Here is a 16,099-nt window from a genome sequence, read left to right on the forward strand (position 1 = left end):
ATACAAAAAATCTGAAATCTACATACTGATTATCATTGTGCCCTGTCTGCCAAATATGTTGAGAACCCCAAACATCATCTGCAGCATGAAACTGAACTTTTGATAGGAAGTTTGCATCAAATTTTAGCTGAATAAAACTATAGGATGCTCCCTAGTGAATGACTTGGTCTGAGCACTGGTCTCAGAACAGTTTGAAATGCACCTTATTTTTAATGTAACTCCATTTAAGCCTCTGAAAGCAAAATTTTTCAGCTTTTGGATGAACCCAATGATTCTCAATGTGATAATGCACAGTGAATATAGGATTTCTAAGGGGGAAAAATGTGCACTGGTGTACATTATGTTTTGCAGTGTGGCGTTTCATGATAAATCGCTCAAATTTTAAAAACGGCATATCTGATGAAACTAGAGACTCCAATTTGTTTTTATATCTCAAACAGGTTTCAATGTAAAAACAATCAGGTTTATTACCAGAAATCTGTTCATATTACTTGCATGCATACCTAAAAGAAGGTAGTGTTTTGCCAGCAGATAAGAACGTCCTTCATCTAAATAAATGTAACTAATGTGTTGCAAATAGCCAAGCCAAAATACAACATCGACGCATGTCTACATAATGTCGCAAGAGGTAAATAAACCATATAGGTTGTATAAGTGACGGAGGAGTATTCACTTATGTTTATCACCTGATACAACAGAAAAAGAGAGCTTTGGCTGTCATTCATTGTGTATTCAAGTTTGACTTCCGGTATTTCGTTTCCGGTATCAATAAATGACATTGTAATAACGAATGCCCAACTCAGGTGTAGGAGCTTCAGGTGCACTTGAAGGCAGCATGTGCCTTTTTCAATTTGGCCAGTTAGCAACATATTAAAAACCACTCTAAACACTTAAGCAACCACATAGCAGTGCCATAGTAACCACCCAGAACACCCTTGCGTTGTATTTGTGGCTTTTGCACAGGAAAGCACCACACCCATGCACTTCAGAATAGTAAAACTCTAGTGAAGACACAGAAATATCGCTTTGTCATGGTCATCTATTCCAATTACAAAGGAGCCAAACAATTATTAAGAGATATCAACAAAGACATTTTATTTCAATCAATAAATTGACATAACGTACAGTACAATGCTTACAAGTGTCTGAGAAAGTGAAACGCACTGTGAGAATAAGCTGCTGGGCAGTCTACTGTAGACATGGCTTACTACCGTGAGACTTGAAAAATGACTGAAAAAATGACCTAATACAAGTTATTTTAATGGTTTTCTTTAAATTTGTCCCCTGAACAGGTTCTTTATATGAACAAAGAGTTACTAAAATGAAATAAAAACATGTCCAACAGAAAATTGTTTAATCAAAATATTTTTAAAAAAGCTCTCATAAAATAAAATTTGCCATCTTGTTTCCAAATCTGACATTTCTTTAGAAGCTAGCCATCAATGTACTCATGGGCCAGTGAGCATTCTGAGAGCAGGGTCAAAGGTCTGGAATCTTTCCATTTCATTGGATTGCCTTTCTTTCTCCATCATTTACACCTGACCCAAAATGTCCACTTGCGCTAAAACTTTAACTCACAGGCCCTTCTCAAGTGCTCCCACCAGGTTCTGTGCCATTAGTCTTGGACTCTGAACTGTTTTGTGCCGTTTCTGTGCCGTCCCGTTCTGGCAGATCTCCCTCTTGGCACAGAACCTCAGTATCAGCATCTTCAGTTTTTCCTTCCTGGGGTTCTGCTGGACTGTCGTCCCTCTTGCCCTGTTTGTCACGGAACACTTCCACCCCCACCATGCGGAGGTAATGAAGGCACTCGTTACGTGTTACGAAAGCCCTAATGGAAGTTTTTCCCCTCCAGCCACACAAATCTATAGGGCACTGAGGAGAATCAGGATCCCTAGAGAGAGATCGGAACAAATAGAGTTGAAAAAGTAGATATAAGAGGGAAAAGGGACAGAGTGTAATTGACAGAGGGGGATGAGAGTAAACAAAGACAAAAGAAAGGGGGTTAAGGCACATGAACAAATTATTGATCAGCAACAAAGATGACAGCAGCAGGAACTGACAATCAGTATGGTGATGGTTGGAGGGGGTTGGGGAACTTTAAATTAGTCGCAGCCTCAAGGCCCTCTCACACCAAACAAGATTTTCACCACTATGAAGACTTTGATCAAAAACAATGGATTCCTATGAAGCCTCACACCAGAGCGAACATATGCACGCCAACAAAGCAAGGTTTTTTCACTTTGAGTGGGCAATATTGTCGTTGCCGGTGACTGGACCGAATGTTTTCAAATCATGGTTGTGAATAATTAGCAATCATTGTTGTCATTTCCGAGTACTCTGGTACATGTGCTCATCCCTAGTGACTTGAATCCCTATTGAGAGAACTTGTTTGTCTTTCATACTATGATACAATGGTTGTTCTTGCGGTACTTCCTGCACCAGAGTAAAATTTACTAGATCAGCGTCACCTAACGCAAAGGTGCTAACAGCGAGATACTCCCGTTGCTTTTAAGGACCATTTGTCAGCAAATTGTCTTGCTTTTTTCACATCGGTTTGGTGGGAAAGGGCCTTTAGATGGCAGGTTCACAAGTCCCATGCATATTGCACATAAAAATGACAATTTTTTGGGAGGGTACAAAGGTGGGACTGGAAACATAGTTATGTTTACAAGTTACACTGTAAATCCTAAAGCTCATAATAATGAGTATTAAGAACTTTGACTTTCTTTTTAGTTCATGAATCCGACACCTTTTAAGGCACCTGAATTGTTTTATTGTTTTGAGTTTAAAGAACTTGTCTCTTTAAACTTACAGGATCTTATATTTAACAAACTGTACAGGGGATTTCTATTTCCTTACGTGACAAGAAGAGTAAATATCAAAATGCAGTGCAATATAATGTGTCTTTGTGCAAGAAAAAGGGGAACTTGTTAGTGGTTAATGCTTTGTTGAGCTTTTAGAAAAGATTGTTGAAGTTTTGGGGGGTTACCATTATGGTGAACAGTGGAGCTTGAGCTTCAATTGAGGACAGGTCAAATTGTATTTTGTTCTACTGTGCGTTGCTTTACTCATTGAGCAATTGCTGTGCTAATCAAAGCATAGTGTTTCTAGTTAGCATGCATTCAGCATGCTAGCAGTCAATGTGCTAGCTAGTTAGGTTCCTTCTACTTGAAGTATGAGTTTACATGATAGTTTTAAAGTTCAGTCAAAGAGTTAAGTGCCATTAAAATGAGTTAGCTTACTCAATATTTCAAGTTGAGCAATTATAATGAATTTATACCATGGTCTGTTCGAATAGTAGATTTTGATTGGCTGGAATGCATGCTATTCAGAGCGTTGAATACACAGGTAGGTCTGGTCAGTTTTGATCACAGTTCGATAATAATGAGCCATTTATAACCCTAGCAACATAATATTAGAGCAAGCAGAGTGAGCTATAGCAATTGAAAACATTTCCTAACTATCATCAGCATAGCTAACATAATGGAATTCAGCTTGTTTTGCACGGAGGGTGAGAGAAGTAAATCAGGACCTATTAAATGCAACTTTCGGCAAGGCAATATTATTTGAACTGTAATGTGTTGTTTATGTTATGTTGCTGTGCTGAAGTGCTGCTTATACTGTAGCTAAAATTCACAGTTTTGATCAAGTGTGTGGTCGCACTACTTTTTACTCCGTGTCTGAATAGGCGGAGCTGTAGATCCAATAATGCTTAGATAAAATAAATCATTATTTTTTGTTCTCCCAGTTAAAATTTGCCTTGCAAAAAATCTGTGACAGCTGTGACTAATAAATTCTGGCAAGTGACCATGGTACACGCGTGATTATCCACGGCTAGGTGAGCGTTAAACGATTTAAAGTGCACTTCGGAGGCATTCGTCGTGCATTTAAAATAGTTTTAAAACCTAGCCATGGATTATACCTTACTTATTGTACACAATCGAAAACTGAAAAGTTATATTAACTCAAATGTGGTAATTTGAACTAATCACCACATTTGCCAAAGTGTGCAAAAGGTTATTTGCATCAAATCTTTGAAGTTTTCTTGAAGGACCTAGTAGCATGTTAACTAGATATCAATGAGATGAACTGTATATTCTAATTTGTTTTTGAAGTTATATCCATGAAATAATCAGAAATTGTTACTTTTGGACATGACAGAAATTCCAATCACAAAGCCTATACACAGTTCTGTTATTTTTCAGTGGTTTTTTATAAAGCCGTTTACACAATTATTTGAAATATTTTTTTTACATGCTGGAATATGATTGTGGAATAATTCTCATATTACCGTGCTGCAAAACGGCCCTTAAAAAAAAAGTTATTGGTTGCTTTACAGGTCAACCAGACAGAATCTTCCAGTCCAAGTTCCAGCCTCACCAGAATAAACTGCAATGAGGACTAGACTTGAAGCAGCAAGCCAAAAGTTTGGCTATGCAAGGCTACTTTAAGAAGGTCTGTGATCAGACGGATGGAAAGAGAGTGAAAGTTGATCATACAGACTGCTGGAACAGGCCTGTCGTGTTGTCATGTGGTGAGCCTGCAGCACACTGCCAAAAGTAGAGGATGACACCATAACACCACACATGACTAATCAGTGACATAAGAGCTGCTCTCTCCTTGTGTCGCTCAGTGTGATGAAACGGTGAAGAACAGCTGTGCACACGTCAATGTGTGCGTTATGGGGGCTTATATTAATGAGAAAATAAACTGACTTCATATTCACAGATTTGCATGATGCCATAGGCCTAATTTAGACAATGGAGTTCAATAAGCATCAATGATGCTGTCTGGTCAAATCTGTCAACTGTGCTTCAGCTTGTTGAGAATGCTCAAAAGGGCTGTTTAGTGGAAAAGAACGCACAAATTTAGCATGTCTGTTTCAATAGAGAAGATCAGAGCATTTCTTGGAAACAGCCACACAAAAGGCATTGTTTAAGGCCAATCGCTCACTACAAGACAGAAGCTTGTCACCCAGTGCACATTTACAGGTGAGGACAGCACTTATTTTGATGTTAAAATTCTTTCTGCAAGCCAAGCTTAATATACAAAGACTAGTTGAAACCAAGAAATCCATTTGTAGGTTCATTTTCTAGAAAAGTGTAAACATTTGTGAATTGTTCCCACTTTCACAAAACAACATGAAAACGCAATGTACATTATTCATTGACAAAGTAGCTAGATTTTGAAACTGCCACTTCTATTATCAATAGCAATGAAGGGCATGCACTGAGAGTTTGGCTACTAAGCATTCTAGTTGCAGAATTAAAATATCAAAAAGGGCAACAAGCTTCTGTCTTGCAGTGTTCAATGTTTAAGCATAAAGGACAATGAAAAAACAGAAAAGACAAAAACTAATTGTATGAGAATAAACATCTGGCAGAACTACAAACACACATAGGCACAAAATCCATTGAGGTTTAATAGTTCAAACAGGTGTGTGTGACAGACAGAGAGAAAGGGAGATAAAGAACACACTTTCCAGCTGGATCAACTAGTTTTCTCCACAGTGAGGGCCATCAATGTGAAACATGACTGTCTGGCGAGCCAAACAATAAGCTTTTTGCTGAGAGAGACAACAAAGAGCTATTTATCTGTGAAGAGGAAGCCGGGTGCATCAGTTCAAGCCCTTTAATTATCAGACAACTGGTGTAATGGCTACAAAGCGCTCAATCTCAATTCATTTGTCTCCTGACTAGCTGATGAATGGTGCGAATGCCATCAAAGAGCCCTCTGTGTATGTACAACACTGAGACAGCTCGTGCACACCTCTCAGAAAATACTGCAGCTCTGACGAGTACACAAGCACCATTACAAAACCTAGTTATCTGCCTAGAAAGCATTTTAAAGCATCATATAGGCACTCTGAAGGTCCTATAGCGGAGTTATGATAACTTCTATGATTTTGACCAAATTTAAAGTCGGCACTGCATGTACTCTTCATGGATAAAGCAATCCAAAAATGCACTGCCAAGAGCCCAAGGGAAATAATTATGAAAAATGGTGGAGGGAATAAAAATAAAAAAAAACTATAAATAGTTAACATAATAAATATAAACATTTCATTAAATACTGAAAAGCATCGAAACTTCAAATTAACAACTTTATGGTAAAACATGCTAGCAACACACTAAAACATGCTAGAACGTGCTAGCAACATGCTTGCAACACCTAGCTACATGCTAAAACATACTAGCAAAACCTAGCAACGTGCTAACAGCGCTTAGAAACAGGTTATATCATGCTAGCTAATGCTAACAATGCCTAGCTAGGTGCCAAAACATGCTAGCAACATGTTTCCAATGTCTAAATGCATGCCAAAATAAGTTAGCAACACCTAAAAACATGTTAGCAATGCCTATCTACATGCTAAAACATGCTAGCAATGCCTAGCTGCCTGATAAAACATGCTAGCAGAAACAATGCTTACATACATACATACATACATGCATACATACTAAAACATGCTTACTAGGCCTAGATACATGCTAAAACATATTAGCAACATGCTAGTAATGCCTAGCTTCATGCTAAACCATATTAGCAATGCTATACCCATATTTCTGCACCATAATGCTGTATTAGACTATTTGACAATATTTGTGTTGTGCTCCGTATTCTTTATGATTATAAGGCAGATGCCTGGGTAGGCAGTAAAAACACCAAGAAGCACACTAGATTTCAAAACAGAGCAATAGACTGTTTTGAAGACAAAGGCATAGATTAAGGACAAAACAAGAACTCATGTCCTGGCCAGCAGGGTGAGGTTTCTTGTTGTGTTTTTCAATAAAAGTGCAGTAAAAATAGGGATTAAGAGTATGAACACTTACTTTGGATCTGGTAGGTATCTTAAAACAATGCTGCCCATTTCTGGAGGAAGAAAAAAAAAAAATAGCACAACATGTATATCAGAGGAATTTCTCAACTGATGAGCTATGTAAATGTAGATTCTGCTCAAACAAGGCATATAGTTGTGAACGGAAAACATAGAAATGTCAGTCCTTTGTTGGCTGTAACTTGATACTTAAGTTTATGAAAGAATTGAGAAAAAAAAAAGCTCTGAAAACAACATGAAAATTTTGGAAGGTTCAATGCATATACTTCTGCCCACACTGATAGGCTCTGCATCCATTGACATTTTAGTAAACGGCTAACGGATTTGCATTTATTTGCATACTGTATGAAACTAAATGTTGACAAAAGAGACCATCAAAATGTTATACGATATGATTTGTTAGCCTTACATTCCCTCATGCCTTACAAGCATATTTGTTCAGTAGATTATCATAATGACAATATAATAAATCTTGTTTTTTGGATTATAGCTTGTTTATTATTTGAAGTCATTGCTTTGCTGAAAAGGTTTTTGATGCCAAATTGATGCACCTATACAAGTTTGACAAGGTAACATTTTCAGAACCCTGAAAGAGGTTCTCGAGCTAAAAAACACATCTGGCATCAGCAAGTCTCTGGATAACAGAGGACACTGACCAAGTTTCTTAGCCTGATTGTGAGCAATATCTCCCAGCTTGCTGAGGAAAGGGTTCTCCTGTGTGAGGAGAACTTTCACGTCCTCCACGCTGATGTTGATTATTCGAGCTCTGATGTAGGGGCAGAGTGTGTAAATACCCTGGAAAGAGACATCAGCATAGAGTTAAGCATTGAAATACACTCTCACACGCATAGCCCTTTCTAAATGTAAGAAAATCACGCAACCAAGATGGCTAGGTAGCATAGCGCAAAAACACATCCTTTTTCTTCGATGCAGCTTTGGAAAAGATCAAACACTTTTTAATCTAAGTCTTTATCTATGGGAAAGCAGAATAAAGACAAATAGACAAAATCACAACAGATGTTCCTTCCTCTGCAGTTAAAAATCATTACATTGATGTCAAAATTGGTAATGGAAGTTCCGTCTAGAGCACACACAAAGGCAGGTTGAGGTTATTAAATGGCACATTGAGATTAACTTGCATACCTAAAGACCGCTGAACCTAGTTTTGAAAAGAAAAATACCCAAACGTCTTGTGTTAGACAGTCTCTAATTATAGACCAATTACTGCAGCTCTACTTAATTTCTAAAGCCTTAATGGATAAAATTACATTTGTGGAAAAAACACCTATATATATATATATATATATACACACACACACACACATATAGGGATCATCATTCCAAGGTCAATTGGTTCTTACATTGTCAGTTAATAGCATAGACTTACTAAAATGTATACACACGCTCTTATTTTAAGGGTTTAATGCAAAAAGCAAAACAATAGGCAGCAAAATATATTTCTTTCCCCAATTCAAATGCAACTCAAATGTTAACTAACTGCAAACTATCACCCAGAATTAGGACATCCACAGAAGTAAATATTTGTTTTTAAACGCCATGCCAGCTTCTATGGCTATTTGAATGGTGAAAGTTTAAAATATAAAAACAGCTAACAACTAAAAAAAACTTAACAAAATGTTGAACACAGATGTAAATTAATTTAGAGGGCTGAATTAGGATGAAGTAATTTTGAAGTTAATCTAGAATTCCAGATATTCCTGAATAAGGTGTTTGCAATACAGGAATTCCAATAAATACAGGCATTTGCCAGCCAGCAGTCTGTATCGGATTTCTAGAAACTAATATACATTTATATATAAAAACTCTTTAAATACACTTACCTCTTGGGCTAGCCTGAAAGCACAACCAAACTGTTCACCATCTGTATTCCTGGACCACACCTTCACCCCTGTATTTATAACCTTCAAAAAAAAAAAAAACATACAGAAAATATCATTTAACTAGGGCTGACAATTAACAAATGGAATTGCATGATATGCTGATTAACCCTCATATGGCCTTCGGTCATTTTTGACCAGAATCACTTTTGCTGATTTAATAAAATGGTTTCCTTTATTGGAGTGGTACAAGACTTGGTGACTTTTCCTCCACTTGCTATCCAAACATACAAAATTTGGGGATGATTTGATAAGTCTGTGGCTGGAAATAAATTTAATAAATAAAAAAGCGACACATTTGGTCGTTGCGGTCCAAATTGTCTGACCATAGAAAATTAATGGGAAAGATCATAAAGAGCACATTTTTCCCTCTGTAAAATATAATACAAAAAACAGCCACAATTTAGAAAAGTCAGAAATTAAAAGGTGAGACTATTAAACTAAACTAGTGTTTCCCCATATGCATTTTGCACACGTGTAAATCTCGCTTCAGTTCAAGTGGCCCGCAAGCTCATTTCTGAAACATAAGACGGCAGGTGATCGCAACGTTTCACTGAACAATCAGTTAGCATTTTCCTGTCATCTGTATGCTTTGGAGTGCATTTTGCTAGCTTCAAAAGCAGTATGAAACAGCACTAAAATTATCAACACTGCTCAATCATGGATAGAGCAGCACGAGCACAGAGCAGGTGCGGCAATTCGTGGACTGGTCTCAGACTATTTTAAACACGCTAGTAAACCTGGGAGATGCATGGCAGGGATTGTGAAGTCAATTGAATGCTGCACAATATTGTCTGTTGCATAACTCTTATGTCTCTGTGATGAAACTAGTTTAAAAACAAACAGCCCCCCACATTCTAAATGGCACTGACATGAAAACAGGAGAAAACAAATTAGAAGGCTTTTCAAATCTCAAATCACAACACTTACAAAAATGTACCATGGATTTACTGTAGTATCACTTACGGTCCTGTATTAACCATGGTATTTGTTGCTGAAAAAGTTTCTAAATGTGTTTAGACTGCCATTTCCATTACAAAAATGCTGTACGTCTTTATAGTGAAACCATAGATACTAGTAAGTGGTAGTAAGGAGCCATGAATGGCTTTACCTATGGTTACCATGGACTACCATTGTTAAAACTAGAGATATTATGGAAGGACTATTGTACATTTTCATAATTATTACGGACCAAACATCAGTTTTCCAACTGTATAAAATGTGTTCTCTTGTAATGCTCTCAGATTATAGGAAAATGCAAGTTATTTTGTTTGCCTTCAGAAATTTCAAGAGATGACAGTAGTTTAATCAGTAGAAGACTGATGAAAGGAATCCGTAAAGATGACCCAACTTAGTCATAATGTCAAAATATTTCAATTTAGCCATTTAAAAATGTGTTTCCCCACAGATGTTACTGTTGTTAATATCATAATTTTCATCCGCATCCCAACCTTAAATTCAAGACTGTACTTTCAAATGTGCATTTCAATGCACAAATCATGTAATATCATTGGTAAATGCTTGTGCCACATTTTCAAAGGGCCCTTTGAAGGCACAAATAAAACCTGATGTGCTCCAGGCTGAAATAGGAGTTTGACACCCCTGTTTTACGCCATTCCTTGACCAATATGTTTTAATACGGGTCCGGCGTTGCGGGCCTGTGGACGCACAGCCGGGCTGTAATTGTGCATGGCTGGCACTAAATCAGCTGATCAGCGGGAGAGCGAGATAAAGGGGAGCCGGAGGCACCAGTTTGAGAGAGTGCATTTTAACGTTTCTTTTATGTTGAGTTTCTGATTAAAAACTTTGACAGTTCAGCCGGTTCCCGTTGCCTCCTTGGCCATCCTTATACGGTTACAATAATTAAATTGTCAAATAAAACCAATAAATCAGCCATAATGCTAAACACACACTCAGAAATGAGGGAGTGAGCCACTAACACACCCACAATGCAGAACATGCATGCACACAATTTTAAAAAGCTTAAGTTTGACAAATAATAGTTTAATAATGTTTACATGTATATCTAAAAGCATAACTTATCAAATTAGGTCAAAACAAACAGAAGGTGGCTGCATAGAACACTGCAGCCATCTACTGGCTATTATTGTCACAACATGATTTTCAAGTAATTTATATTTTGTTCACCAGATGGCAAAAATCTGTCACATTCTCATATTTTCAAAAATTGTAGGTTTTTACTGTACTAAATTGTTTATTTGAATATGCAAATTAAAAAAGGTAAAATTGAGAAATTTACATGCAAGTTAAAAAAATATCAAAATCCCAAACGAACTGGGTACTTCAAGGAAGAAATTGTCAAAATCATTTTTTTTTTAATTTCAGGTCAAAAATGACCATGAGCACCAAAGGTATGGCTCAATTATGAACACCATAGAAGGGTTAAACCAGTGGTTCTCAACCGGGAGGGCGAGTATTGCTGTGATATGCGCTATGCTAAATAAATAATACATTGTTGTAACAGCAATATCTCCAAGTTTTGTTTTTCACTGTAAAAATGTCATGATTTGCCAATGCAAAGAGAGTGCCGCCACCTTTTCCCCCCACTTCAAGCACTGATTATAACACAAACAAATCATCCTCCTGGCGGCTTTTTTTTTGTTGTCAAAAGCGACAAATCCAGCGACTTTTACTGGTGTTTTTGGAGACTTTTGTGGTGTTTGGAGACTCGAAAGCACGAATCACTCTGCAGTTTGGCCTACTGTGCTCAACGAACAGCGGGTGCTGCCGTGAGCCCCTCTCCCGTCCAAAAGCACTCACAGGCGGTCAGTCTCTCAGTAGCCTCACGCAGCAGTCAGAGCAGAGAGGAGACACACACACACACACCCCGCGTCCAGGCTGCAAATGAATTGCGCATGGCCGCCGCCGTTCCCGCCCTGGCTTACAGAGCGGGGTATAAATGTAAATGTTCACTCACTCTCACACAAAAATAAATCACTGCATTTAAATTGACTCACGACATAGCTTTCCATTCACTCTTGTCTAGTCTCTTGCCAAGTTCGCTTGTGCCAGCTCTCGCTAGTCTTATCAATCTCGATTTACATAGGCCTTTACTACAAAACCCCAACAGTCTTTTTAAAGACTAAACCCACAAACATTCTTTTTTAAGATTAGATCAAATCTCAGCCCTAGCCAGTATTTTTTTTTTTAACTGCTAGGCAGTAGCTACACTTAGCTAAAACTACCCACACGACTAAGACACACACACACTGACGAGGACTACAATCGTAAAAGTATTAAAATAAAATCTGAATTGTCTGCAAAATAATTATTTTGTTCGTTTAATTAAAGATTGTGCCTAAGTCCCGACTGATTAGCCCCTGATACGTCTCTCAACATACACCACACACACAGTTACATATTGCCTAAACTTTATTGAAAACACATCAAAATGGAGAAATTTCTTGTGAGGACCAACAAGCCAACCGACGCACCACCAGCTGCAAAAAAGCTTCGAAGGTACAATGAAGCATACCTGCAATTTGGGTTTACAGTCACGGCTGATCTGAGACCTCAGTGTGTCGTGTGTGCCGAGGTGCTGGCAAACGACAGTATGAAGCCCTGCAAATTAAAAAGGCACCTCGAAACAAAGCATGCTGGCATTAAAAATAAACCAGCTGAATATTTTAAAAGAAAGCTTGATGGCCTCCATCAGCAACAGGCAACCATTTCAGTGCACAGCACTGTGTCTAAACAGTGTTTGGAGGCATCGTATGTAGTGGCCAAAAGGATCGGTAAACTGGGTAAACCGCATACAATCGCCGAGACTCTCATTTTGCCGGCAGCGCAAGACATGTGCAGAATAATGATAGGCGATAGTGCAGCAGCCAAACTCGGTGCAGTACCACTGTCCAATGACACAGTCGCTAGGAGAATTGTAGACATGTCCAATGATATCAGAGAGCAACTGATAGAGTTCGTTAAAAAAAAAAAAAAAAAATCCTTACTACGCGCTGCAGCTGGACGAATCCACTGATATTGCTGGGCAGGCACAGCTCCTCACCTATGTCAGGTATCTGCGGGACAAGGCGATTGAGGAGGATGTCCTGTTTTGCCGGCCTCTTCAGTCGCACACTACAGGAGAAGCCATTTTCAATGTCCTTGATATTTTTATCCGTGAAAATGGTTTGGCTTGGCCTATGCACGGATTGTGCGCAGGCAATGACGGGGCGTGAGCGTGGCCTAGCTGCTCGCGTTCAGCAAGTAGCTCCACTTGTGAAAAGGACACATTGCATGGTCCATCGCGAAGCACTAGCTGCTAAAAAATGCCGGTTCTCTTTAACTCCGTGCTGAACCAATCGGTGAAAATAATAAATCTCATCAAATCACGGCTGCTAAACTCTCGCTTGTTTGGGGTCCTCTGCCAGGAGATGGGGTCAGGGCACGAACAGCTGCTTCTGCACACTGAAGTTCGCTGGCTCTCCAGGGGGCGGGTGTTACAGCGGTTGCATGAGCTGCGAGAGGTGGTGAAGTGCTTTTTGACAGAAATCAAATCAGATCTGGCGAAGCATCTGGATGACACTATGTGGCTTGCGTCTCTGTCCTATTTGGTCGATATATTTGACCGCTTGAATGGCCTCAACCTGTCTTTGCAAGGCCGCGAAACTCATATTTTGCTCCTTGCAGACAAAGTGCACGCCTTCACACAAAAACTAGACCTCTGGCATGGCCGCATCAGTCGAGGGAACTGCGACATGTTCCCCAGACTTGCAGACTTTATCACTGATGCAGGCACGTCACACGATTTCTCCTCCCTATTTCAATCAGCGTCTGAGCACCTTTCAGCAATGAGAAAACAATTTGCGACGTACTTTAAAGAGGATTAATCGCTCTTTTGCGTGGGTTCGAGATCCGTTTGTGTGCACAGCAAACGAGCTATCAATTGATATGCAGGAACAGCTTATTGAGCTGAAGAGTGACAGTAGACTGAAGGAACTCTTTAGCTCCTGCCCTCTTTCGTCATTCTGGGCAGCATTGATGCAGGAATACCCTGAACTCTGTGACATCGCCTTGAAGATTCTCCTTCCTTTCGCGTCGACATATTTGTATGAGGCAGGATTCTCAAAAATGACTGCACTCAAAACGAAATACCGCAATTGTGCACAAATCGAGGATGATTTGAGGCTATGTTTATCAAACATTGAGCCAAGAATTGAGGATCTTTGCAAGGCAAAGCAGGCTCAGGTCTCACATTAACATCACCTACCAGCAAGCTTCTGTAAAAAATGCAGATGATGCCTACTATTAGGCCTAGTAATAATAACAATAATAAAGCATAAATTAATATCAGAGGTCTGGTGCCAATTCCCAATTATAGTAATGATAATAGGCCTACTGATGATGAAAATTATAATAATAATAATAACAACAACAACAACAAAGCATGTAACCTCATATAATTATATAGCAATAGCCTAGTAATGATGATAGGCCTACTACTACTCATAATAATAATAATATAATAATAATAATAATAATAATAATGCCTGCAAGCTCACATTAGATGTCTGGTGCTACTGCCAATTATAATAATAATAATAATAATGCCTGCAAGCTCACATTAGAAGTCTGGTGCTACTGCCAATTATTATTACTACTACAACAACAACAACAACAACAACAACAACAAAGCATGGGGCGGGGGGCACTGGGGCCCCAACTGCAATGAACCAGCTTTGGGGGGCCCAGCTTGCAAAAGGTTGAGAACCCCTGGGTTAAACAATCAAATTAAAATAATTATATCCTATAACGATAAAGATATGACATTACTGTGGCAAAATAAAAATAAAAATATTTGAATACATATTACATAGCTTGTTGCATTTCCAAATCATAGAACATATCACTGGCCAACAGTCCACAGAAATTCATATTGTAATTTGTCAATCTGTCCCAGGTATACTTTAAGGGGTAAATGCCATTTTTAATTGTTGCCTTTTTTTCAGCATCTCTCGGCAGGTTCCATTCAGTTGTGCGGCATCTACATGTTTTTAAGTGCAAGAACGTGATAGTTTACGCACGGGTCAGAGGTCATGATATAATACATAACCTTTTTTTTTCCAGATAATGAATTGTACCAAATTAAAACACTGGAAAATTGCCAGCCCTGCACTAGACATGCCATGAAATAATTTTCACACCAGTGCAGGTTCACATTCAAACCGACTAAATAGTACCACTTACCACTGGTTGGATGCTAAGTGGTACTATGGGGTAATTTTCATTAAGCAATAGCCTACACAATAAGGCAAGGCAGCTTGATTTCAAACTTTTAACTTCAAATGAAACTGATAAAAATGAAGTGCAATTAAAAGGTGTGTTGTTCACACATGACTTTTCAACAGCTGTGAAGGGAAACATCTCCTAGGCAATGAGCCTACTTCATCCATGGCATTCCATCCATCATGGGCTACCAGTTGGGTATTTCGTTGTCCAGGCAAATACATCACTTATTGTGGGTTGTAGCAGGTTTAATGTTGGTGGTGTTTAATAGTAGAGAGAATGATTTATTTCAGCTTTTATTTCTTTCATCACTCAGAAGTTTACACACACTTTGTTAGTATTTGGAAGCATTGCCAAATGCTTCCAAATAACTTGGGTCAAACGTTTTGGGTAGTCTTCCACAAGCTTCTCATAATAAGTTGCTGGAATTTTGGCCCATTCCTGCAGATAGAACTGTGTAACTGAGACAGGTTTGCAGGCCTCCTTGCTCGCACATGCTTTTTCAGTTCTGCCCACAAATCGGGGTTCAGGGCTTTGTGATGGCCACTCAAATACCTTGACTTTGTTGTCCTTAAGCCATTTTGCCACAACTTTGGAGGTATGCGTGGGGTCATTGCCCATTTGGAAGACCCATTTGATACAGAGCTTTAATGTTTCTTAATGTTTTGATATGTTGCTTAAATATATCCACATCATTTTCCTTCCTGAAGATGCCATATATTTTGTGAAGTGCACCAGTTCCTCCTGCAGCAAAGCACTCCCACAACATGATACTGCCACCGCCATGCTTAACGGTTGGGATGGTGTTCTACGGCTTGAAAGACTCACCCTTTTTCGATTTAAACATAACGATGGACATGATGGCTATTTTGTTTCATCAGACCAGTGCACTTGCAAACTGTAGTCTGGATTTTTTTATGGCGGTTTTGGAGCAGTGGCTTCTTCTTTGCTGAGCAGCCTTTCAGGTTATGTTGATATAGGTCACATTTTACTGTGGATATACAGTACTGTGCAAAAGTCTTAGGCACATAAGATGTTTAACAAAATAAATTTGTCATAAGATGGTTATTTATATCTTCAGCTTTACTGTGTCAATAGGAAATATAAATGTTAGACTCACAAA

The 16,099-nt window shown here is 38.7% G+C and overlaps 1 protein-coding gene across 1 annotated transcript in view; it reads right to left on the reverse strand.

Moving 5' to 3' along the window:
* Window positions 1-1,079: 1,079 nt before the first annotated feature.
* The window catches only part of nsun2 (NOP2/Sun RNA methyltransferase 2), a 37,614-nt gene continuing 22,594 nt past the window's right edge, over window positions 1,080-16,099 (reverse strand). Inside the window, exons 16-19 of the mRNA XM_052092471.1 lie at window positions 8,677-8,757; window positions 7,492-7,630; window positions 6,831-6,870; window positions 1,080-1,891 (exon numbers count right to left, since the gene is read on the reverse strand). Coding sequence (XP_051948431.1) covers window positions 1,588-1,891; window positions 6,831-6,870; window positions 7,492-7,630; window positions 8,677-8,757 — 564 coding nt within the window. The 3' untranslated portion in view covers window positions 1,080-1,587. The remainder of the gene's footprint in view (window positions 1,892-6,830; window positions 6,871-7,491; window positions 7,631-8,676; window positions 8,758-16,099) is intronic.

The sequence above is a fragment of the Xyrauchen texanus genome, chromosome 26, assembly GCF_025860055.1.
Source record: "Xyrauchen texanus isolate HMW12.3.18 chromosome 26, RBS_HiC_50CHRs, whole genome shotgun sequence".
Classification (NCBI taxonomy): Eukaryota; Metazoa; Chordata; class Actinopteri; order Cypriniformes; family Catostomidae; genus Xyrauchen; species Xyrauchen texanus.